This window comes from Mustela putorius, unplaced genomic scaffold, assembly GCF_011764305.1.
Source record: "Mustela putorius furo isolate JIRA1106 unplaced genomic scaffold, ASM1176430v1.1 tig00000179_pilon_pilon_pilon, whole genome shotgun sequence".
Classification (NCBI taxonomy): domain Eukaryota; kingdom Metazoa; phylum Chordata; class Mammalia; order Carnivora; family Mustelidae; genus Mustela; species Mustela putorius.
Genome location: NW_025421305.1, coordinates 9022784 through 9047392, shown reverse-complemented (window position 1 = coordinate 9047392; position 24609 = coordinate 9022784). Strand labels below are relative to the sequence as shown.

The 24609-nt window shown below is 38.2% G+C and overlaps 1 protein-coding gene across 10 annotated transcripts in view; it reads right to left on the bottom strand.

The window, feature by feature from the left end:
• The window catches only part of DGKH (diacylglycerol kinase eta), a 203030-nt gene that overhangs the window by 7155 nt on the left and 171266 nt on the right, over window positions 1-24609 (bottom strand). For 8 of the 10 annotated variants that reach the window (XM_045076628.1, XM_045076624.1, XM_045076630.1 and 5 more), the window contains 2 exons: window positions 24425-24555; window positions 16773-19261 (listed from right to left, as the gene is read on the bottom strand). The exons of 1 other annotated variant lie outside the window; for it this stretch is intronic. In XM_045076628.1, the coding sequence (XP_044932563.1) occupies window positions 19172-19261; window positions 24425-24555 (221 nt within the window). In that variant the 3' untranslated portion in view covers window positions 16773-19171. Of the gene's footprint in view, window positions 1-16772; window positions 19262-24424; window positions 24556-24609 lie in introns of those variants that run through there. One more of the 10 variants, XM_045076631.1, reaches the window with a different exon arrangement.

The window sequence follows — 24609 nt, the reverse complement described above, 5'->3', positions numbered from 1 at the left end:
GTTAAACTGAATCCCAAACTAAACAAGGACAGTGAAATGTCAGTTAAGAACATAGACATAAGACAGGCACCTGGGTGGCTCAGTCATTAAGTGGCTACCTTTGGCTCAGGTCATGATCCCAGGGTCCTGGGATCGAGGCGCACATTGGGCTCCCTACTCAGCAGGAAGGCTGCTTCTTCCTCTCGCTCTCCCCCTGCTTGTGTTCCCTCTCTCTCTGCCAAATAAATAAATAAAATCTTAAAAAATATATAGACATAAGTGTTTTTTAACAAAATATTGCGAGTAAGATCTTCTCTTCACTCATTCAACAGACGTTTTTTGAAGACCAGCTAGGAGCCAAGCTTTGGGCAATGCAATGGAGACTAGATGAATAATATATATTCTCTTGTTCTTAAGAAACAGATAATTTAGAGGGAAGAGAGTTGCATTAATAATTACGATGCAATATGATGTCTCTTGTCAAGGTATGCAATAGGAACAAAATGTAATAGGAACAGAGACCAGAATGTCTAAGTTGGTCTTGGCAGATTTTAGAAGGTTCCAGTGGGAGATTTCTTAAGCTGAGACTTGACGGATAAACAGGAGCTTGACAGGTAGAGAAGACGTGGAGTTGGTAGTAGAGGTAGGTAGGAGAGTAAGGATGTAATTTAGAGTATAGTTTGTGTGTGTGTGTGTGTGTGTGTGTGTGTGTGTGTGTGTGTGTGTGTGTGTGTTGTATGTGCAGACAGGAAAGAATGAAATGGAAAAGGATGAAAAAAACCCCAGCAAAGGAAGGGAGGGTTTGGAAGCTTTCCTTTCATTTATACTCAATATACAGCAGAAAGACAAGACTTTAGTTAATAACTAAAATACTCTGTAATTAAAGTTATCAGAGATTGCAGAACAAACAGAAGCAGCTATAAATATGAATATAGGTCAGGGTTCACAGAGTCTACAGTGAATTAATACACTAATCTTAGCATTTAACTTCAAATTTTTGCTTGTGCTTATTTATACTCATTTTGTTTTTATTCATATTGTTTCAGTATATTTAAGTCCACATGGTAAGTGTATGTCAAGATAATTTATCCTGATGAAAATAGAAACTGAATTTTACTTTTAAATTTAAAAATTACTTCAGGCCAAAAAAAAGTAAAACATATTGCCAACATGCTATAATCACTTTCAACTCAGCTGATGTGCTTTAGTAATTTGATTTCCAGTTGAAATTGCATAGCTCATCAAATTATAATTAGGCTAATTCGAGTGTTACATATTAGTGTTTCTTATTGGTTGAAAAATTGTCATCGTGGAGTAATGAGCTTTTAGTCATTTATGCCTTTGGGCTGAACAAACTTTTAGAGGAGCCTTGAGATGTCTAATATTCTTTTTTTTCCCCAAGATTTTATTTATTTATTTGACAGACAGAGATCACAAGTAGGCAGAGAGGCAGGTGCAGAGAGAGAGGGGAAGCAGGCTCCCTGCTGTGCAGAGAGCCCGACGCAGGGCTCTGTCACAGGACCTGGGATCATGACCCAAGCCAAAGGCAGAGGCTTTAACCCACTGAGCCACCCAGGCGCCCCTGAGATGTCTAATATTCTTATCAGTTTAATGGGCATTGGCTTCTGACTCTAATTGGTTATCAGTGTGGTTGAATTTCTGCAGGCATATGTATTGAACAAATTACGAGATAAATTTCATGTCCTGTTTCAGATTTCTTATTAATTTCCAACTTAACTGCACATGGTGCATAAGGCCTGGGTTCTTGAAACTCGTTGGCAATTTGCTTGGAGCCCAGAACTTGGCCTTTCAAGCTTGCCTTTATTTTTGTTAGATGGTGAACAGAGAGGTTGGATCAGCTCAGTGATTCCCAACCTGGCCGCAGGTAAGAGTCTGTGAGGGAGGGTGATCAGAGGGATACCCTGACTCATCAGACTGTAGGTCTGTAGGACAGGGGTAGGTCCTGGACATTGTTTAACATGCTTTCCAGATGATTCTCAAGCAGTCAGCTGAGCATTGGATGTTGTTGAACTAGTGCTGCATTTTTGGAACTGTGGGCTCGGCTCTGTTAGAGCAGGGGTTGGGCTACTGTTTCTGTAAAGAACATTTTATTGGAACACAGCTGTGCTAACCATCTCTGCTTTCCCCCTACAGAGGCAGATTTGAGTGCACCTGACAGAGAGGCCATATGGCTCACGAAGTCAAAACTACTTAGTGTGACCCTTTACAGAAAAAGTTTGCTTACCCTCTCATTAATGAGCTCCAACATCATTTCAACAGGTAGCAATCAGTATTTAAAAAATATATATTAAAAGGGCGCCTGGGTGGCTCAGCGGGTTGGGCCACTGCCTTCGGCTCGAGTCATGATCCCAGGGTCCTGGGATCGAGTCCCGCATCGGGCTCTCTGCTCAGCAGGGGGCCTGCTTCCCTTCCTCTCTCTGTCCCTGCTTCTCTGCCTACTTGTGATCTTTGTCAAATAAATAAATAAAATCTTAAAAAAATATATTAAAATACATTGCAGGTAAATAAGTGCTGTTATAGTAAATCTACTAAGGTATATACATATGTTTGTATGTGTGTATGTTTACATATATTGATGTATAATGGGGAATATGTATTTCTTACTGTGGGTAGCAGCCCAAAAATTCTGAAAAATTTAAACTGTATTATCTGAGGTTCCTTTCATTTGTGGACTTTCAGTTTCCATGGTGCTTGTGCAACATGAATGTGGGTGGGAGGGAGGTCTGGGCGGGACAGGAGATTTGCAGCAAACGTGCTTTTCTTACTCACTATGCTTCTTGGGGCTGCTTCCTACTTGGCAAATCAGTGTCACTCCTTTAAGGAAGGGTTGTGCTCAATATCCATATTTGTCCAAAATGTCATTCATTGCTAGAAGGAGAACCAACGAAGTTGTGTGCAGCATGTGAAGATGTTGAAATGGGGTGAATACTAAATTTATGGGGTTGTTATGAGGAGTAAATGTAGTCCCTCAAACTAAGAAGTACTATACGGGGCTAGGATGCTACTCTTTTTTATCTGCCGCCTCTCATTTTTGTGGTTGGTACTCCCATCCCCACCATAAGACTAGCTCCTGAACATTACCAACCATAGCACTGGTGGTCACATTTTGCGAATGCACCACGGGGGGCACAGGGACCAAGGGAGACACACACTGGGGCCAGGGCAAGGGAAGGAAAGGTGAGATTCAACTTCTTGGACTACTGGGACAACTCTGATTTCTAAAATTAATAATGAATAATAATAAGACATATTATTATATTATACTAATATTATATATGATAATAATAATAATCTGTGTTTAGATTTCCTGGTGAAAATTCTAATTTGCTAGCACTATGCTATGGTCTGAATGTTGGTGGAAATCCTAACCCCCAATGTATTAGGCAGTGGGGACTTTGGGAGGTGACTAGGTCATGAGAGTGCAGGCCTCAGGAATGGGATTAGGAGACACCAGAGAGCTCACTGGACCTTCCTGCCAAGTGAGCACAGAAGATGGTCATTTCTGGCCAGAAAGTGGGTTTTTACCAGAAGCCGAATTTCACAGTGCCCTGTCCCAATCCTGGGACTTCCTGACCTCCAGAACAGTAAGAAATAAATGTCTGTTGTTCAAAATCCGTGCATTGTTATAGCAGCCCCAAAAGGACTAAGATGGCCTATGAACAACTGGCTGCCAAGATTAGGAAAGGGGCTTTCTGATTAATCAAGAAGGATAGTTATATAACACATTACTTCTTTAAAAAGAGTTAGTGTAAAGTGAAATATAATTTGCATATTAAAGTGAAAGTAATTTAATACGATGATTCAGAAAGCCCTTCAGAATCAAGCTGTGCCTCAGGTCACCATGGAGATGCATAAAATTTCGGTTGCTCTGAAACCGAATGTTAGATGATAAGCTTTTGCAGAGCTTTTAAACTCCGGTTCTTTTGTTTCCTAATTTGGTTAGGACCCTGCATATTTTTCCTTTATGTATAAGCAGTTGCAAGATTGAAAGGGACCCTGAGGTGTTCTGGTCTTCTGATCTGTTGTCTGAATTACTTATGACCTAGTCAACAAATAGATACTGTGCACACACCATGTGCTGAGTACTGTTCCATGCACTGGGTCACACTGATGAATAAATTATCTTCCCAAGTGGAGTTTGCATTCCTGCAGCCTGTGTTTGAACTCTTCTCTCAAAAGGGAACACATGCTGTGAGACAGTTCAGCGCATCTCTAGATGTGGCATTTTTCTTGTCAATCTCCCTTCTCTTACTTAGGACGAGTGCAAACCCAGTCTTTCTGGAGAGTCCTTCAAAGATTTGAAGACAGTTCTTACATACAAGCTCTTATATTCCTACATCTACCCCCACTCCCTATCCCTGAATTTTCTTTTTCTTTTTTTTTTTTTTAAGATTTTATTTATTTTGAATGTTCTTTTTCAAACTAAGAATCTTTCAGCTTCTTGCCCCACTTTTCACTGAAAGTGATGAGTATTTTTTTTTAAAGATTTTATTAATTTATTTGAAAGAGAGTGAGAGGGAGAGCACGAGCAGATGGACGGGCAGAGGAAGAAGGAGAAGCAGACGCCTCAAGGACCAGGAAGCCCCATGCAGGGCTCCACTCCACGACCCCAGGACCATGACCTGAGCTGAAGGCAGATGTTTAAACCGCTGAGCCCCGCGTCCGGTGCCCGAGTGTTGTCCTTCAAGAAGAGTGCTTCACCAGCTTTAGAGGCCACTTACTGGACTGGTAGGTCTTGGCTACAAATATTCCCTTCGATGCTATGCCCTGGGATGCTGGGTTTCCGGATCCACAGTACAAATGGCACTCCACATCTGTCAGCTTATTTCCCACCCATTCTGCCAATGGGGGCACAAGAGGGCAACAGAAGGCAGGAGGAAGGACTCACTTTTCTTGTTTTACTCCCCGTTGCTGCTGATGTGTCCTGGACACCACCCGTCTCCCTGGCAGAGGCGGCTGGTCCTATTCTCCAGTTTCTTCTTCTGGAACTCCCAGAGCCAGTCCCACCAAACCCATCTTCGAGAGGCACATCTGATGGATCTCGCTCCCTCCTCAGAGGTCTGAGTCCCACACCACAGGTCTTTGTTCTGACTTCCTAAGTATCTTTAAGGACACTTTCATCTTCTCTAATGGCTTCAACCCACCTGACAAGGGCTCCCAGATCTCTATTTCCTTCCCACACCACTCTCTAATATTGTCATAGATCTTAATAGACATCCTCCAGTCATCTCAAACCCATGAAGTCTGAATCTGAATTTGACCTTGCTGTTTTCCCTTCTAGTTGGTAGAAACCTGGGTTCCTTCCTTCTTCCTCCTTCATCCACAGACAGTCTGCCTGTGCAGGCCATTTACGCATTAGTATTTGTCAGATCTGTTCCCTCCTTGCCAGCTCCACTAAAACCACCCTAGAGAAGACCCTCACCGCCTCTCGCCTAGACCTTTTCTACAGCCTCAAGCTGATCTCCGTCTTCAGCCCTTGGCAGGTCAATCCTACCCCACAGAGGCCACTGATCTGTCCAGGTCTCAAATCCAAATCACTGCTCAAGTTCCATCTTGTCTCTTGCTGCTCTCCCTTCATGCTTCAGCAACACCAAGCTGGACCTGCCATCCCATTTTGCTGTCCCTTGTGTTGTTACCTCTGCCTTTCTTACACACATATTTCACTAACAGCTTTAAAATCCAACTCAATGTCCCCTATTCAGGAAGGTGCCCCAAAGCCTCCATTACACATTCCCTTCCTCCGTGCTCCCCACACACTTGGTGATGTATTTTTCTTTTACCAGTGCACATCACTCTGTTCCAATAATCTTTTTTCCTCACGAGACAGCAATCTCAAAGAGCTGGTCATAGATCCTTACTACTGGAGACAGCACCTGCCATCCATTTGGTTAACAAGGGCTTATTGGTGAACATCAAGGACTCATTTGCTATAAGGGTAAATTAAATTATGTTTTACCATTAAGAATTCCCCCACCACATGGGTATTACGCAGCAACAAAAGAACCGTACTATTGTTCCATGCAATAATTCGGACTCATCTCCAGGGAATTAGGCTGAGTAGAAAAAAAAAGTCAAATACTGTATGATTCCACTAATACAAAATGAAATGACAAAATTACAGAAATGGAGAGAGATGAGTGGTTGCTAGGGTTAAGGAGAGGACAAAGGCAGAAGGGAAGTGGGTGTGGCTATAAAGGGCAACCCAAAGGATCCTGGTGTGGCTTTGGAGTGAGAGAACTGTCCAGCATCTGGACTCTGTCAATGTCAACATCCTGGTTGTGATATTGTGCTCTCAGTTTGCTGGATGTTATCATGGGGAGGAAATGTGTAAAAGGGACACACGATCCCTCTCTGTATTTTTTTCATACAACTGTATGTGAATCTACAATGATCTCAAAATAAAAAGTGTAATTAAAAAACTAAGGTTTCCTGCCACAAAAAAGTAGGCTTCACACATTTTCCAAATGCATTCTTTTTTTTATTTGAGAAGGACTATCTCAAGGCAGTGCCCTTTGGGAAAGGCATCTCTCATTATCATGTACATCGAGATCAACCATTACTCTCAGCAAAGTACAAAAATACACACATCAGTGACTTCCGTACAATAAATACATAATCATGCATCCCACAATAAAAGGCACGGAAAACTGGTCACTTAGTAGTCATAAAAATTACTAGCTACATTAACAAAGCCACCCAAATTATCTGTATAAGTAACTGTAACAATATATTCCAAAGGTGAAAACACATAAAACATCTTTAAAATAGTATGCAATAAATATCTCAATTGTATATATTTAAAAAATTATGCCATTGTAAACAGCATGTAAACAAACAAAACACATTTTCTTACCATTATTAAAAGTAATTAGAGCCAAAGTTATAACCTCTGCTCTGTCAGGTATATTTCACTGGCAAGTGTGCTAAGCAGTTAAAAGTTTCACTCTTTTCTGCAGCAAACAGAGCCCATTGTGTAATAAATAGATATGATCTGCATCTTTCAGATACAAGTAAAAGTTTCAAAACCAACTACCAAAATGTAGTAAATTCTTAATGATAAATAATAGGGCAAAGGCTAGATTAAAATTATCTTTTGAAATATAAGGGACAAAAGGAGCTCTACTGTTAGGTTTTCAACATGATGGTAAATAGGAGGCAAATAATTACTGATTATCTTCATTGAAAGGTGAAATTAAGTGCTCAGCCTTCTGAGCCACCTTCTTTTGTGGACCTTTTATAATATCGAACAAAGAGTAAAGTTGTATCAAAGTAAGAATTCCCTTTTGCTAGAGAACAAAGAAATGGTTGATACTTGATACTGATGAAAAGAATGACTTCAAAATATGCCCATCAAAATGTAAATACACATACAAGTAAGGTTTTTTCCACACTTACCGAAAATAAAGAATTTTTCCATTTGCATAAAGGAACCCTATTGCCTAACCATCAATAAATATTCAGAGAAATTAATTTTTTTATGACTCAAATGTTTTTGTTTTCTCTCATCTATATCAGGACACCAAGGCATACAAACACTAGTTGTGTATTTACTATATTCTCAGATAAGTATGCTACCTGCTAAATATTAGTACTCCCCACTCTCCATTAAAAATAAATGACATGGAAATACCAATCCATAACTTCAAGCAGAGTCTTTGAAGTATACCAGAAAGCATAACTTTATAATTTTTCCCCTCTGCTGTGGGTTTACAACGCATACCTTATATATTTTGGTGTATGTGGCATTAATAAGGATATGCACCTTCCTAAAATGGACTTGAAATTTAACCCTTGTTTGACAAGTCTGTTAGTCTCTTGGACCACACATAGCACATATGGTTGTGGAAACAGGGTTCTACAGATTGATGAAGAGATGTACTTGACAAAGTGATGGTCAAACATTGTGTTTGTGTAAAAACTGGACATAAAAATGGGAACAATTCTTTATGACATAGAATTTGATTAATTTTTTGGGAGGAACAAGGCTACTCTGAAGTCACCAGAGAAATATTTGGTTTAAAATCTGTCCCCACCTAATTTCCTAGGCTGTAGAAAATAATTCTGAAGACAAACTTTATTGTTTTTCCAGCATCTAATTAAGTGCCAAGTATAGAGCAGGTAGAAAAATGTCTCTCAAGTGAGCAAAGGAAGAGGGCATTTAATTTAATGACATACACTTTTTATTACTATTTATTTCATTTTTAGACATTGTTAACTACGAAGAACTTTTTGTGTTGAACTTTATCATGATTTGGGACCACGGGGAAAGATTCATAGAATCGTGATAGAAAAACAAACTGTTAGGTTTTAGATTTTAGTCTTTATGTTCTATAAGGGTTGATAACAGTACAGACAAGCTACCTAACATTGCATTATAAAAAAATGAAATAATCATTAGCTACAAATGACCTGCAATAACACAAATTCAGCCTGTATCTCTGGCTAACTATTACTTTTGAGAAAATTTCACCTTCATTATTGGTTTTGATTCTTTCTGAAACCTTATTTTGTATAGGTGACCAATGTATGTGTTTTAAATAACTGTGAACCCTGAATGTGTCTGCAAAGGAGAAAGGTAATCTTTAGGGCATATTTGTGCATTATAAACAAGAATTTCACAGTAATGTGGAAATTTTCTAAGTCTCATTTGTAGAAACAAAAATTCAGATTTGGTAAATATTTCTGATTTAAAGCAAATGGACGATTCTCCTTTCCCAAACAATCCCTCTCCCTTGACATTCATCCTCCGCTGGCTTGCCCAGAGTGTGTGCATGCCGACCTGCTCGTGAATACACACCCCCTTGCGTGACTCACGGTTGTTTAAGCTTGCATTTGTAAAAGTTTAAAAATACAAAGAAGTTCAGGTGCTCTCCTACCTTCAGTCCTTCAAAAACATTGACTGAAGTCCTATGACATGCTAACTCCTCACTGAGACTACAAAGAGAAATTCAGAGAGCAGGGTAGAAAGGCAGGCATAGACAGATTATTGAAATGTGATGTTATTTTTTTTTTTTTTTTTAAAGATTTTATTTATTTATTTGTCAGAGAGAGAGCGAGCGAAAGCGAGCACAGGCAGACAGAGTGGAGGGCAGAGTCAGAGGGAGAAGCAGGCTCCCCGTGGAGCAAGGAGCCCGATGTGGGACTCGATCCCAGGACGCTGGGATCATGACCTGAGCCGAAGGCAGCTGCTTAACCAACTGAGCCACCCAGGCGTCCCTGAAATGTGATGTTATTTTAACAGAAAGTTTCAAGGTGCTATGGAGCATGAATGGAATACTTAACTCTGGCTGGGGACGAGTTGTCAGGTAGAACTTCAGAGAAGGTTAAATCTGAACGGAGTTTTGAAAGCATCGATCTCTGGCAAGTGATTATGCCAAGGCAATGAATTGGGAGTAGCTTAAAATTCCTGAATTACCAAATGTCTCTAGAGGAAATGGTAGCTGAGGATGCTAAAAGCGTAGGATAGGCAAAGCCAGAGAGCCCCTTATCTGTCATGCTAAGGACTTAGGTTCCTCTATAAACAGGAGAACCTATGTAAGAATTTTTAGCAAAGGAACGACAAAGTGACATGTGTTTTAGAACGATCACTCCATGGACCACGTGCAACATGAACTAGTTGCAACATGAACTGGTTGCTAAAAACTGTGGCAAAAGCACCGGAGAGAAAAATCACTGACCAACGGCTGACTGAAGCACCGGGACTATCGCTTCACTTAACAATTAGAAATAGAACATAAAATGCCAATTCAACTTTTGAGATGGACAGACCATGAGATATGCCACTGCATAAACACTGAGAAAACTTTCATATATGAAATGCTTTTGCTTATACCATCCAAAACCGAGATTGGGGTTAAGCCATAGCTTTGTTCCATATTTTGGTTTATGAGTTTCTTGGCAGAGACACATAATCACGTCGTGTTGCTATGAAAACTGTCCCCTCTCACAAGCTTTCTGAAAGCTTTTCAAGTAAAGGAAGGTGAAGAAACGAAAAGAGCTTTAGGTTTGCAATTCTTGCCTCCCTATCATCATGTATATTAGAAGCCTGTTGCAGGACTGAGATTTGTAAACACAGTAGGATCTAATAAAAGTTACAATTGAATTGAATTGAATTTGAAAATTACTTGAATTATACTAGAATCATCTGCATACCAGGTCGTCATGAGAACCAAATACCCAGAAAATAATTTCTTCCTGTCACTGTACCAAATCATTCTGGAATCACCATTTAGAGACCTGTCTTCTTGAAAACTAGGTTGTAGCATGGAGACAGATCAAAATCCCTTGCAGACGAGTTCTGATTCTGGTTTTTCCCTCTATTGTGCAGCTGACACCCTCTCATCGTTTCAACATTTTTAGGGGGAGGGGATGTAACAGGAGCTTCGAGTTATGATAGTATGCCATAATAAATACCAGATTTAGGAACAAAATTTTTCAGTATCAGTCAGTGACTGAATTCAAATGTCAGGTAAAAAAAATAAAAGTCAGTATTCATCCCATGTTTAATAATTTTAACAAAACTATTCTGATTTTTCCCCTTTAACTGTACTCAGATTTCCATAATGGTAACAATGAAAACAATCCCTAGTTTCCTTACAGGAAGTTGGGAAGGTAATTTGCATAAAGGAGCTCCATTGGGCAGCCAAAGAATGGAAGCAAATGACCCAGCTTCAGACCAAACAGCAGGGGAAACATTCAGAATTCACTTAGTACAGAGAGTAAGTGACATCACAGGGTAAAACAAGAAAGTCCTGTACTTCATTTTGGTAACCACTGATATAAGGAGTCACTTTCCTCTTTCGGGAATTAATCTAAGATAAGACATGAAGATCTCATTTGGAAAAAAAAAAAGTATATGCTACTATAAAATAGTTGTTTGGGTTGAGTGTAGAAAAAACAAAATTTCTCTATATTTCGGAAGATTTTAGAAGTGGGAGTGAATGAATAATATGAACCTATAGTACAGAGATGAAAGTTCCCATAACTTACTCTGGTATGGACAGTATTAATGTAACTTCACTCTCCTTGCAAACTGAACATCAGGGATTTAGTTTGGACTTTAAATTTTCATACTATAGCTTTGGAAGTCCTTTGTATATCAAACGACAGCTGGAAAGAATTGGCAAATTTAAACATGATTCTCACATACATAATTTCTGCTGTAAAAGAAAAATTACCAAGTACTTAAAATTCATAATATTGTGTGCCGTTTCTAATTGGGAATGTTGAAACACCAAAACATACACAGTTTGGAGAAAAGACACAGTGAGCCAGTGTCACAGTCAGTTATAGAACCAAATAAATCTAAACCACATTTCCGACTCCAGAATCATGTGATTCAGCTATTTACAATACCATTAATTTTGACAATTAATTTTTGTCAATCACGAAGTTGACAAAGCACAGAAATTTGATTCATGTGATAAACACAAACGATGAGGTCATCCAAACTGCCTTCTTCACGGACTTCTAACCTGCCACCATAGAATGAGCTCCCTGAATTCACTGGCTATTTTGATACCACAAAGGTCCAGTCTCAGACTGGACTACTGTGACTTTTTTGGGTTTTGTGGTATTGTGCCTACCATTCATCTCACACATGTTCTGCATTTCTATGAAATAAGGTGGAAAATATCTATGTTCAAACTACCCATTCCAAATCTTGGCCAAATTACCAGCTCGAGCTCCCTTTACTTTATGATGTTTCCATATTTCAATATGATGTTTCTCTTATTTTTTCCTGCCTTCAATAATTGCTTGTGCAACAGTAAAATTAACACAAAACTCTCTTTAAAACTATAGCAAATTAATTCTTAATCTCCTACTATAGATCTTAAGCAGTTCACAGTTTACCCATTGCTCACACCGTAAAACCATAAATGGTTGAATTTGCGACCTGTTAAATCGGTTCTTTTCGTGTACAACATTGCCTCACATTACGTCAGGACATTTTTTTTCTTCCTAAAAACACCTGACTTTATTCCCTGTGGGAGGTTATGCCCTTGTGTTTTAAATTTCTAGTTTTTTAAAGGGTTGAACAAAGAATACTTTTAAAAACAAAAGTAACTCAAAACTCAAATTCAAGTCCCACAGACTTAACTGACAGAAACAAATAAAGCATTATCTGTCAAGGTTACTATTTGTAAAGTAGACCAGTCAAATGCAAACATGCCTTAAAAATGCACACCCTGGAATCTAAAGCTGGGCCCTAGAAGTTGGTGAATCTCAGGGGTCAGTGTTAGAATAGTCAGTGTAATAGCATACAATCACTGAGATCTCTTTTACAAGCAAAACAGAAAGTTTATCACAAAAATAGTTCTGACTTGAAGATAAAATATATATTGAGAAAATATGGCACAGTGAATCCCTTGGTTATATTAAATTCTTAATACTGCTGATTTCATTTTGGCATTATGCCCTTTTCTGTATTTATTTTAGATAGGCAAGTTATTTTTTTAACAAATCCCTATTACTATTTAGTTATTGATGATGGTAAAAAAGATTACCTTTTTTTTTAACAAGGAAAAAAACTGGGCATCTGTTTGACAGAAATGAGTACTTCAAGTACATAAGTAAATCATTAACAGACCTATTACACTCTAAGCAACAGCAGTAACAAAGAAAAGAGCTAGAATATGCATTTTGCATAAAGATTAAATTTTACAACATAATAAATAAATGCACTGATTTATACAACTTGAGAAAACCTTCTACTGATGATCACAAGTAATACTGTCTTATCATTGACTTTGTTAATATCAGCACTGCCTCATATAGAGTTTCGAAGATAAAATTCTTGCCCCCAAAGCCACAAAATATACAAAGCTGGTTTGTTATTAAATATTTTGTCTGCCAAAATTCCCGCAAACTAAAATACATCTTGGCAGTCTGAATAACCAGCATGATAATTATTGTGGTATCAAAAGATAAGAAAAATTTTAATATGAAAATTAATAAAACCAGTAAAAGGAGAAACCTGTTGTATAAATAGACATTTTAACATAAAAGTGAGACTTGTATCTCACTTGAGAGGAAGAAACAAATTCCATACAACTTATTTGAAGACTTGAAAATAATTATCATATTTTCCCAGCTCTAGATAAATATATTACTCCAATTTATTAGTCATCTTCAATATACAATATATAACTCACAAAACTGGGAAGGTTACAATACCAAAATCTTTCACAGCACTAGTTACCAGTTACCAGAACTGTAAGAAATCTTCAGCTACATATCAGCTTAATACTTAGAATATACAAACAGATATGGCTAAGCTGTGGTAAACAATAGTGCAAACAGTAAGGACCACAAAATATATTCTTTTTTCTTTTTAGCTTGTTTATCTAACTGCATTATCCTACTTCAATGGTATCATCAACTGAATATGGAACTTATCTTAATGCATCTTAAAAGTATCCCTATGTTTTTAGATAAGATTAATTTACTCTTGAAATGCAGTTCCTATGAAATACCCGGACTATTTATAAATTCCTATGCAATGAATAACTTGTAGCTAAAATGAAATATTTTATGTGGAGCTTTTATAGCTTTTAAGTAGTGGCTTGGTATCCGTTTTTCCAATCTAAACTTGGGTGTGTATCAAAAATTAAGAGATAAAATATAAAGATGTGTAAATAGAATAGCTTAGTTACATAAGGGGAATCAGTCTGTTCATCTACAGTAGCAATATGGGTTTTTATCTAAAACACTGTAACTGAGTTTAGTGCAGTTTCAGTTGCTATCAAACTTATTTTCCTGAAAATAACAGAAAGAAGTATACAAATCCATACAGTCCAGCTGTCTTTTATCTCTCTGTTCTCTGTAATGATAAACCTTTAATAAAGTTTTTTCTGCCCACAGAAATGTCTCTAAACGAAATTTGGAGACAATAATAAAAAGAAGCAATAATAAAGGTAAAGAATGCTTTGGGTATTAAAAAAACTAATAGTCATTGCCTTTTTGAAGTTTTGGTTGTTTCTTTAGGAAGGCATCCTACTGCGAAGGCATTGTATTACCATTTGACAGAGAGATCATTATACAAAAGTCACTGGGGGAGATGCCTAGCAGAGACAAACAGGTCCCAGGCCCCATGATACTGGGTGGGGGGCAAGCCAGAGAGGGAGGAACAGTGGCTGCCAAGCACCGTGGGAACTGCCAGGGAGGTTATGCCATTGAACAGTAGTTAGTATGTGAAGAATCTTCACGGTTCAGTCCTTTCAACTGATTATAAAAACTTGGTGTTTTAAAACTGCCACTTGGATTATTATCACACACTGAACCAATTTACCTAGTTTGCATCTGAAAAATGCAGGGTGAGTTCATCCTGCCAGGAGAGGGAAGGAGAGATCCTAATGGTCAAGGCTGAGAGATGTGACGGTTATGGAGCTCAGCGAAAAACTCTATCCTTTAAGAATTCATATCTGTATAATGTGAAAGTCCACTGTATCTCAGCCCAGTCTGACAGAATAGATAATTTACTTAATAAATGATGTATATAGAGATTTCCACTGTAATTTTCTAAGTCATAGCTTTGCATGAATATATTCTTTCTTGAATCCTGTTAAAAATAACTCCTATTAGGACTAAAGTAGTGCCCTCTTTATTCCTTAAGATTAGCTAAAGAATCTCTAGGCAGTAATGTTCTGGTAAATGATATCAGTATGTAAAAATGATTAAGTATTGACAATAAATCACTGGGAAAGATCTTATTAGAGAATTAAATAATTTGTATTTTAAGGATCAAAAATATGATATATCATAGACACTACTTTACAGAATTAACTGTCTGAAAAATCAAAACAACTTGGCATAATAAGAAAAAAAGTCCAGCAAAATGTGCCCTCTTTGAGGGCTTTGATGACATGTTCAGTTTACTTGCACTCATTTTGGCTCTTTCTTTTTTTTTTTTTCCCACACCTCGTTACTCATTTTGTGTGCATGTGCTATCTGTATCCTCAAGTATGAACTATGTCAACAAGATAATCTAGTGATAAGAGAAAGTGAAATGTACAAGTTGTAGGAGACTGACCCGGTCTTCACTTATCTCGGTACATACTCTTCTGAAATGTTCCCTGTGACTTAAGTTGTGAACAAATGAGAATGCCACATGAGCAAGAAACTGAGCAGAAGTGGATTCTTAGTGACTCAACTGTGACATGGGGAGCTGGAGAGGGGCCAGCTGTGTTGGTCAGCCAATCTCCTATTTTACCTTAGCTACCAAAATAAAACCCATGGGTAGGCAGGGTTTATCTAGAACCAGAATCAGGAAAAAACATTGAGAAGAAAACTCAGTGAGGATGATGAAGGAGTTAAAACTCATTTCTGGCATTTCTAGGAAGTGGTGGGTTGGGGAATGAGCTATTCTACGGGCTTTTTGAAGAACTCAAATCCTTAATAGCTGGGAGAGTTAAAATGTGGCTAGGCCCACGCTGATCACTGACAAATCTTGTTTAAAAGAAGATTGATATTTGGTAGGTCCAGAATGGACCTGAAAGTGCATTTCTCTAAGCTCCCAGGTGTTATGCTGCTGGTCCATGGACCACATCTGAGTAGCAATGATCTAGATCAGTGCTGTCAGTAGAATTTTTGCAGTGATGGAAATGTTCAACATCTGTACTGTCTACCATAGTGACTGAGCACTTGAAATGTGGCTGGTGCATTTGAGAAACTAACTTTCTAATTAAATCAATGTAAACTGAAACTGCCGCATGTGGCTAGTCCCTACAAGATCGGACAACACAGGTCTGGACATTCACAGATCATCTCATCTCAGCCAGAGTGATCTATATCACAGTCTCCAAATTATCTAACCCACCAATTTATTTAGATTACCAGGTTTCCTTTTATGAAACGCAAACTGTAAAGTTCGTTTCTTTAAATTGTTCTCTTCCTAACACTTTGCTCAGATGACCCATAATGGGCACTTGAGTGGGGAGAGATGAAAGGGGTCATTTTCTAGCTGGGGAGTTGATGAAGAAAGGGTAGCAGATGGCAGTGAGGATTTGAGCAACCGTCACAGTACGGCCATGTGGGAGACGGGAAGCCAGGAGGTGAGAAGGGAGGTGGAGTAATACTGAAGGGGAAAAAAAGTGGGGGGGGGGCGGGGTGCACACTTCGAAATTTTACTTAGGCCTGACCCTGTCCTTTTCCTTCTTGGAAGTCCCATGCTCTACTGACTGGCTCAGTCAGTAGAGCATGGGACTCTTGGTCTTGGGGTTGTGAGCTCAAGCCCCACGTTGGGTGTGGAGATTACTTAAAAAAAAAATCTTAAAAAAATATATATATATACACACACACATATATACACACACACACACACACACACATATATATATATATATATATATATATATATGTATACACACACACACACATGCACATCTGTCTCAAATTCTTCCTCAGGAAAATAAGACTGTAAGGGAGTGGATGTTGGCTGGGCTGTGATTCCCCTTCATCCCTTCCAAATTATCCAGGTGTGGGAGAGCCTAGCAGTGGAATGGCAGTTACAGCAGGCAACTGGGAGCAGGGTTAAGCTTTTCAGCTCAGCTTATGAATGGATCAAGGTACAGAGGCCCCACCTGCACTCCCCTGAGCTGTGATCAGATTCCAGAGAGCAGTTCTTCCTACTTTTTATTCTTAGCCACATCTACTATAAGCTGGCTCCTCTTTGATGCTAATGGGCACCTAGGGAGGCTCTGAGGACACCATCTTGGCCAACAGATATGAATAAGGTCATCTGGGTCCTACATCCATCATGCACAGACAAAGCATACAGGAAAAATTTCTCTTATTTAACAACAACAAAAAAGATACCAAAATTGTCATCTTAAAGGATTTCCCTCATCCAAAAGCCATTTGCAAGAAAATTCTAGTTAAAGAGTCCATTAATTGAGGTTTTACAGCATAGATAAGAGTTATTACCTATGAGTAAAAAGATCAGCATCAAACAAAAAATTTAATTATCTTCATCTTACTCTCAAATTCTGAACGTGTAATAGCTTAAATCTTTTCTAGTGGCAAAGGGGTATTTTGGGTGAATGAAAATCAGTAAAGATTTTTATATTAATTAATTATTCTCAGGAGTTCCTTGCCTCTTTGCCCCTACTTTTCTTTTTTTGGTAGAGCTGGATAGGGATCTTGATCTGACAGCTGGCATCTCCATTTTAATTTCATAGGGAAATGTCTAGAAAAGCAGGATACCTTAAGGGGCTGGAGAGGTGAAGACTATAAAAGAAGCTCTTTGATTTCCTAAGTGTGGGTAACATTATAATATTAAATGAGTAGCTTCTGACTCTTTCACGCTACTTGATGTAATTCCCTTTGGGAAATTTCCATTTATTCACAACTTAGGTAAAACATATAGTTAGACACATTTGGTCAGGAACCCACCAGGCTCATTTATTTTTAAGATATCAAAATTTTGTGATTTTGCTGGTACTTAAATGCCCAATTTATAAATAAGACTAAAGTGTCAAATATTTAAACTCCTTTGCTATAATGAAATTCTATGCTTGACAGTGTTCATTTTTAAATGCTTTCTCAATAATATTTCTCATTAGGCATGTGACAAATAATTGTCCAGAAAATATCAATGAGAGTATATTTCAAGATGATGCATACGTAAGTGTGAATGTACATGCATGTGTGTATAGACACGTAGAAACGTATATGTACATGGGTGTGTATGTTTTTCTATTGAGCACCTACTTAGAAGGCTACTTCATGAAAATTGTCACCACTGGGTCAATACCCTGTTTTCTTCTCTTATATAGAAGATTTTTAAATATTACAATTAATTTTTGGTATATAATGTTTAAAGAAAGATTGTTTAAGGATATTTTTATGACTTTTTGACATGTATGCCTTTGGCTTTCAAAGATTTGGTAATTGTAAGGTTGACTCCTAATAAGCTTACACTGAAGTACTGTGGTTTAGGAAAAGGAAAATGCTATCTAATTGATATAAGAATTAAGTGAGATAATAATAATAATAATATAATAATGTAATAATAATAATATAAAGCCCTTAAGAAAAAATTTAAAAATTTAAATCTCTCATTGAGAAGTTTTATCAGTAGTTACTCTAGCTAGCAGGTAAGTCTGGGTGACCAATCAGTATATGAATCCCAGTTGAGGCCTCGGGGAAACTCCTGGATGTCAATAGCTCACTATATTATAAATGCAAACAGAGTATTAAATAAATACTAAATTAAACCAAAAGAATAACAAAATGTGGGAATTTTGGTTTAGGAAGCTATAATAAGCTTTTAGTTCAGCAACAAAACATGTAATTTTATAAAAATATCCAGAGTTTCTTAATGCGCATGTCTACTGTTGATGATAGAGTGACATTGAATTGGCTTGCATAAAATGTGTATCATTTGTTGATTATGGCACAGACACATGTTCACAAATTCTTAAATACAGAATATTTATCCAAAAGCCCCCATCAAAGAACAGAAAAGTGCCTTGAACCAACAAAAAGGTAACTTCGGTAATAATAAATTAAATTCCATTAAAGCTGACATTAAAGCTAAGTTTTACGATATTACATGTGACATGCAAGAAAAAGAAAGACCAGTCAGGCAGGAATGCCGTGCATTAAGATCTGCATTCATTCATAATATTTGAGGGGTTTCAACCATGTTCCCTGACCACTGAATGCTAGAAATCTCAGTTGACACCCAAACTAGCATTCAAAACACAAACTAATGTATATCTTAGTCTCCTAACCAGTGATTTTTAAGGAAGAAGCCAATGCCTCCAATAATGAAAACTAGAAGTTTTAGCCACATATTGTTATGCAGTCATATGGTAAGGACATTTCATCTGACCAAGTTTCAGGAAAGTACAATGTAACTAAACGTTTCCACCCTTCAGACCACGCAATTATCTCGGATTCTTCCCACCTTCTTACTAAGATGAGCATATCTGAACACGTCAAGTTTGCACAATAAGTAAATGGCTTCGTGGAATGTATATGTTTTTGGCACAAAAATATTTCCCATTACCTCAAATGAAAATTTTCACCCACAGCAAGATATCAAGCCATAGAGGTGCTTCCCTGGTACTTGCTTTCCAGGCAGAAAAGTACAGAAACAGACCATTGCTTCTAAGAGCTTTGTATTAAGTAGCAATAACTTCCCTTCCAAGGAATAGCACCAATATGATTACAACTCAGCCTGGGGAGGGCTCCTTCCAAGCTCTTTAATTCCCTGGAGAATTCGCTTCATATGACCCACTTTCGTTATCCCCAGGTCCTAAAAAAAAAAAAAAAAAGAAAAGAAAAGAAAAAGAAAAAAACAAAAGGTAAGAAAAAAAACAGAAGGAGAAGGAAAAGAAAGACGTTTACTGACAAGAGAAAACTGGGGATTAAATATTTAATTAGCAAATAGCATAATTAGCATTGTTTATATTCAATGACTTAGGAAGTATAAGCTATGAAAATCAGTTTATAAAGTGAAACTAACCTGACATTAAAAAAAAAATCACATCCTACACTAACCCTGAAATGTAACAGTCTCAGAAATTATACACAATGGTGGTTCTTCAGAGTCAAAATTTGGGTCTCCTTTTTCTTCTGCTTCTTCTTTTTCAAAACACAGGTCCTTTTGGGATCTCAGAGAACATCAGGGCCGCTGCAACTAGTCTTACGGCAACCACACACTTTCTTCCTAAAATAGTACTTGAAAGTAAAGCCTAATCCTAAAGACAGAGATCAGTGGCCATCACCTAAATTTGGAACGTCAGTGCATCTATGGTTACATTTAGAGTCTTTGATTTGAGTGGACTGTTTAAATATTCTTTCTACTTTGCGAGACAAAAGTATAAGAAATTACTTCAACCTGGCTAACTGTGGGTTGATGCTTTTCCTCAGAACATTTGTGGCTCCTTTCCCTCAGAACCCTCCTTGTTTCTTACAGAACTGTCTTCCTTTAAAGGGCCATGAATTCAATAGTTAGTTTTCAGAGAGGGAGGATGATTCCAGAATGTACAGCGCACAGCAGGCTCTTGGCAAATAAATCCTTGCTGCAGGAATGAAGGAGATGTATACAAGACAGTGGTGATATTCACGACCCGAAAAACTGAAAGAAAGGGTGAAGTCCCCCGAGCCCTAAAGTTTCTTTAAGGTTAACAGGCACAACTGATTGGCTAATATGTGAAGTCAAACCAATTTGGTATATAAAACAGAGGGCTTGAAATATTTGAAAATTAGCAAAAAGGGACACGTGGGTGGCTTATTTGGTTAAGCAACTGACTTCAGCTCAGGTCATGATCCTGGAGTCCCAGGAGTTCCGCATCGGGAATCTCTGCTCAGCGGGGAGTCAGCTTCTCCTTTTGACCTCTCCCCTCTCATGTTCTCTCTCTCTCAAATAAATTCTTAAAAAAAAAAAAAATAGCAAAAAGATGGCTTCCAAAGCAGCCTCAAAAACAAGATTACGAGGTACCACAAAATTATGTGTCTGAGATGATACTCCAAATATCCGTCCTACTCCATAAGCAAAGAGCATTGTTTTTTTTTTTAAAGGATTTTATTTATTCATTTGACAGAGAGAGATCACAAGTAGGCAGAGAGGCAGGCAGAGAGAAAAGGGGAGGCAGGCTCCCTGCCAAGCAGAGAGCCGGATGCGGGGCTCTATCCCAGGACCCTACTATGACCTGAGCCAAAGGCAGAGGCTTAACCCACTGAGCCACCCAGGCACCCCAAGCATTATTTATTTTTAAGCTTTACATGAAGTAGATGAGACGATTGTAAGCATGTGCACACCCCCATTCTCTCTCTCTTCCATATACTTTATGGGCTCTTTGATTCTATAGCAGCGAAGCTACTGACCATTCTTTTTTTCTACTGACAATTCTGAATCTTTCTGAAAAATACTCTTTCTATATAGCAAGTGCTCCTGTCAAGCTTGAGATAATTTCTGGGTCACATTTTTACAATATGCAACTGACCCTGAAAAAGTATCTTCTCATCGGACACCAGGTCATTCATAATCAGTCTGAAGGCAAGGAACTGTGTGTTTCCTGAGTTATGCTAACATAGCGAACTTCAAAGCAAGGCCAAATCCTAAAGAAAGTGAGCCGGCGGTCTGCTATTTAACTCTGAAATATAAATGCATTTGCGGTTGCATTTATTTGAGTGGGATATTTTAATACTCTTTCTGCTTTGTGATAACAATTATCTGATGAAGAAATACATTTAATACTAAATATTCTACTTCAGGCCATATGCACGTTTTATTTTCAAGAATAAAAAACTTCTTTGCTGGAAGCAGACTCTACTCAGAATTACCATTTTGGTGTAATAAGATGAATGTTTTCCACAGAATTACACTAACATCTACCTATATTTTTTTTATTTTGAGTTCAATACCTTCATGACTTCTAGGAGTTATATTGTGATAAAGTTATGGCCGTGACATCTGTTACCGTTTTTTAAATTTATTTTTATCAGATTCTTTATTATGTGCCTTTTCTTTCTTTGGATGAACAGGTCTAATTTTGCAGAAACATGCTTTGTTTCAGTTACCTTTCTAGGCACAGATATGCCACTTTCCAAATGGAAAGAAAAACAAAAACCAACCACACAAACAAAACCATTGCATCTTTGCCATTGTCTTTGGTGCTCCTCACTTTTGGCTACTGTCTTCCTGGACGGAGAATAATACAAGAAGTTTCTTTATTTCCTAAAGCACCTTAGAAATATTTTTCCTTTCCCACCTTTACATTGTCACATTGCTACCTCTAGTTGTCTTGCTGTAAGAAAGTAACAGCTAAGATGTGAGCAGGAGATAGCCATGTGGCGGGTAGTGGGAGACACATGCTATAGCAGGGGGCACCTCTAAAGGTGAGGAAGAGTCTAGTATTTTCAGGCAAATGGAACATGGCCAGTGTGGATGGGGTACAGCCCAGCAAGGGGCCAGTGATTCCACAGCAGTTTCCATAAATGGGCAGTCTCGTGTAGACCTCCCAAAGATGCAAGTCTCTATTCCAGTAGAAGTGGGAAAGGTGATCTGATGCTAAGAGATCACTCTGACTGCCATGTGGGTAATGGGCTAGAGAGAGCGCGGGTAGCAGCGGAAAGTCCAGTTAGGAACCCTGGCCTCACACAGGCAAGCGGTGCCCTGGTGTGTGGAAAGCCGAGAGAGAAACGGATGCAGTCTAGAAACCTGGCTCAGTGCTAGGCTTACTGAGTTAGGGGACAAGGATAAGGAAGAGGAAGGTGCTGAGTATGACCGTGGGCTTCTCTGGCTTGAGAGCCTGGAGGGAGAGAGGGGTGATTTTACTAAGATATCCGCAGAACCCTCCCTGTGTGACAAGCAACTATCAAGTGGAGTTGGTAATAAAATCCTAAAGTTTCCAAATTGAGGTCGGGGCTGGGGGTACAAACCTGTGAACCACAGACGTATTCATGGACCATATTTGCAGCAGTGGGAGTGGATAAGGTTACACAGGGAGTAGGAGATCCTCTAATAAGACTTAAAGAGTTCATTCCGAAGAGTCTGCTCCCTCTTACAGCTACAGCCAGAGGTCAAGGGGAAGCTCATTTGCTCCCCTCATGGCTTTGCTCTAAAGCAGGCACTTCCCAGATAATTTTGTTTTTCATTCTCCAAAGCCCCATTTTGGAAGGAAAAGAGTTAAAAAGGATTATGTCAATGCAAATTTCTGAAAGAAAAGTTTTAAGGTAAGGGATGTAATTTGCATTAAAAGTAAAAATAAAGCAGAACAATAAGTCCCATGATAAAGCTAAAGAGAAAGTTTACAAAAATAATTCTTACCCATTTCCTTTTTACTCATACTCTTTCCTCCAGCCAAGTCCTATCACTCCAACTTTGACCTCCTATGTGTATGAGCTTTGTTTTGCCAAACTGCGAATATCTGCCTTACTGCCTTACTCGTTGTGTATGTGTGTGTGTTATGTGTATGTTTGTGGTTGTGTGTACATATGTAATATATACATATATAATTATTTATTCTCACACACACTCAGTCTTTCCCTGGAATTTATGCTTATTTGTGGCAAATTAAATGTAAGCTCCTAGAGAGACTGGCGTAATATATTACGCTATTCAATAAATTTAAGATAGCTATTCAGTAGCTGCCTGACAAGGATATAAGACGTTACATAATATGTTAGATGTAATGACCCCTTACATTTCCTTTTTTGTGTGTGTGCACTTATTCCAAGCTTTGAAGTCAACCTCTACTCTAGGAAATCTAGCCCTGTATATTTTTCTATTTCCCAGATTTAGGACTCTCAACTGGGGTAATTAATTAATCTATTATTTTATTATTCTGGTTAAAAATGTTTAGGTAGATGTGGTGTCTGCTTTTAATGTGCTAAGACTGTATGACTCTGCTTTATAAAATCCTATATATTACCCATTAATTGCTCCAAGATCTCTGCTAGCATATTTGTAGATAAAGGCACCAACAGTTCATGAATTTGTTAGGAAATCACTGTATCCTAATCCTGTGCAGTTCAGAACTTGGCCTACAGGAAAGGGATCACTCCAACATAGATTAAAGACTTTGTAACTTGCTTATTACTTATTTACTTATTTAAAATTACCTTGGAATTTTAAAAATGGCACTGTTTGGTAAGAAAATTCAACATAAGAAAATTCTACTCGGAACCTTGGGATAGAATAGTCTACTTTGGCCATGTTGTGTGTCCACCCAAGAAAATAAAAGGGAACTGCTGCAGACCGTGAATTAATTATTTTCTTTCTCTGCAGTAAATGACAAATAGGCTCTCTGCCACCTTCTAGCAAAAGTGAAGCGTGATTTTTTACTTCATTTACTAAAGAAAATAATACATTTCTTTTTGAGAATAATTCAATCATAACAGTAGCTCCCAGGGAATGTATTTGAACTTATGGTCTCGTTTTTCACGGGAGCTCTGAAAGGGCAGTCAGAAACACAACAAAATCACAGGACTCTCAATTGCCACCGCTGTGAGTTTCTTTCCCAGTTCCACATATTAGGAAAACTTTGTTACTGGTATTTTGAATTGATTTTTAGTGGTTAACCTTTTATTAGTTTTTTTGGTCATTTTCAGCAACAGTGATCACCTTTCATGCTGATCCAATAAAATGAGCTGATGGAAACATGGGTTATTTGGAAATATTAGCACAGGGATAGCCATACAATGGATGCAGAGAAAAAAATGATTAACTTCATGCTAAGCTTTAGCTGTAATAATCAGAGAATGATACTTGATCGGGCAACACTGCTGACATTCTTGTTTAAAAAGCACACAAAGAACGCTGACCACAGGACAATGCATATTAGATTACTGACCGTTTGCAGGACACAGGACATAAGCCAAGCTATAAGCATATAACAAAAGAGGAGCAGGAGAGAGCATTCTGTTTTGCAGGGAAATTTTCAAAAGCAGAAGAGTAGCACAAAGGAAATACCTTAAGATCTCGCCTTTCCAGATGCAAAAGTTCAGCCCCTCTGATGTCATGACGGATGAAGATTTCTCTGTACTCTCCCAAACTGAGCAGCTCCAGCCAAGCAGCAACTTCCTCTGTGCCCCATTTTTGAACTACCAAAGTTAAGAGCAAAACCCCCATAATTTCTACATGCTCAATGCATTACA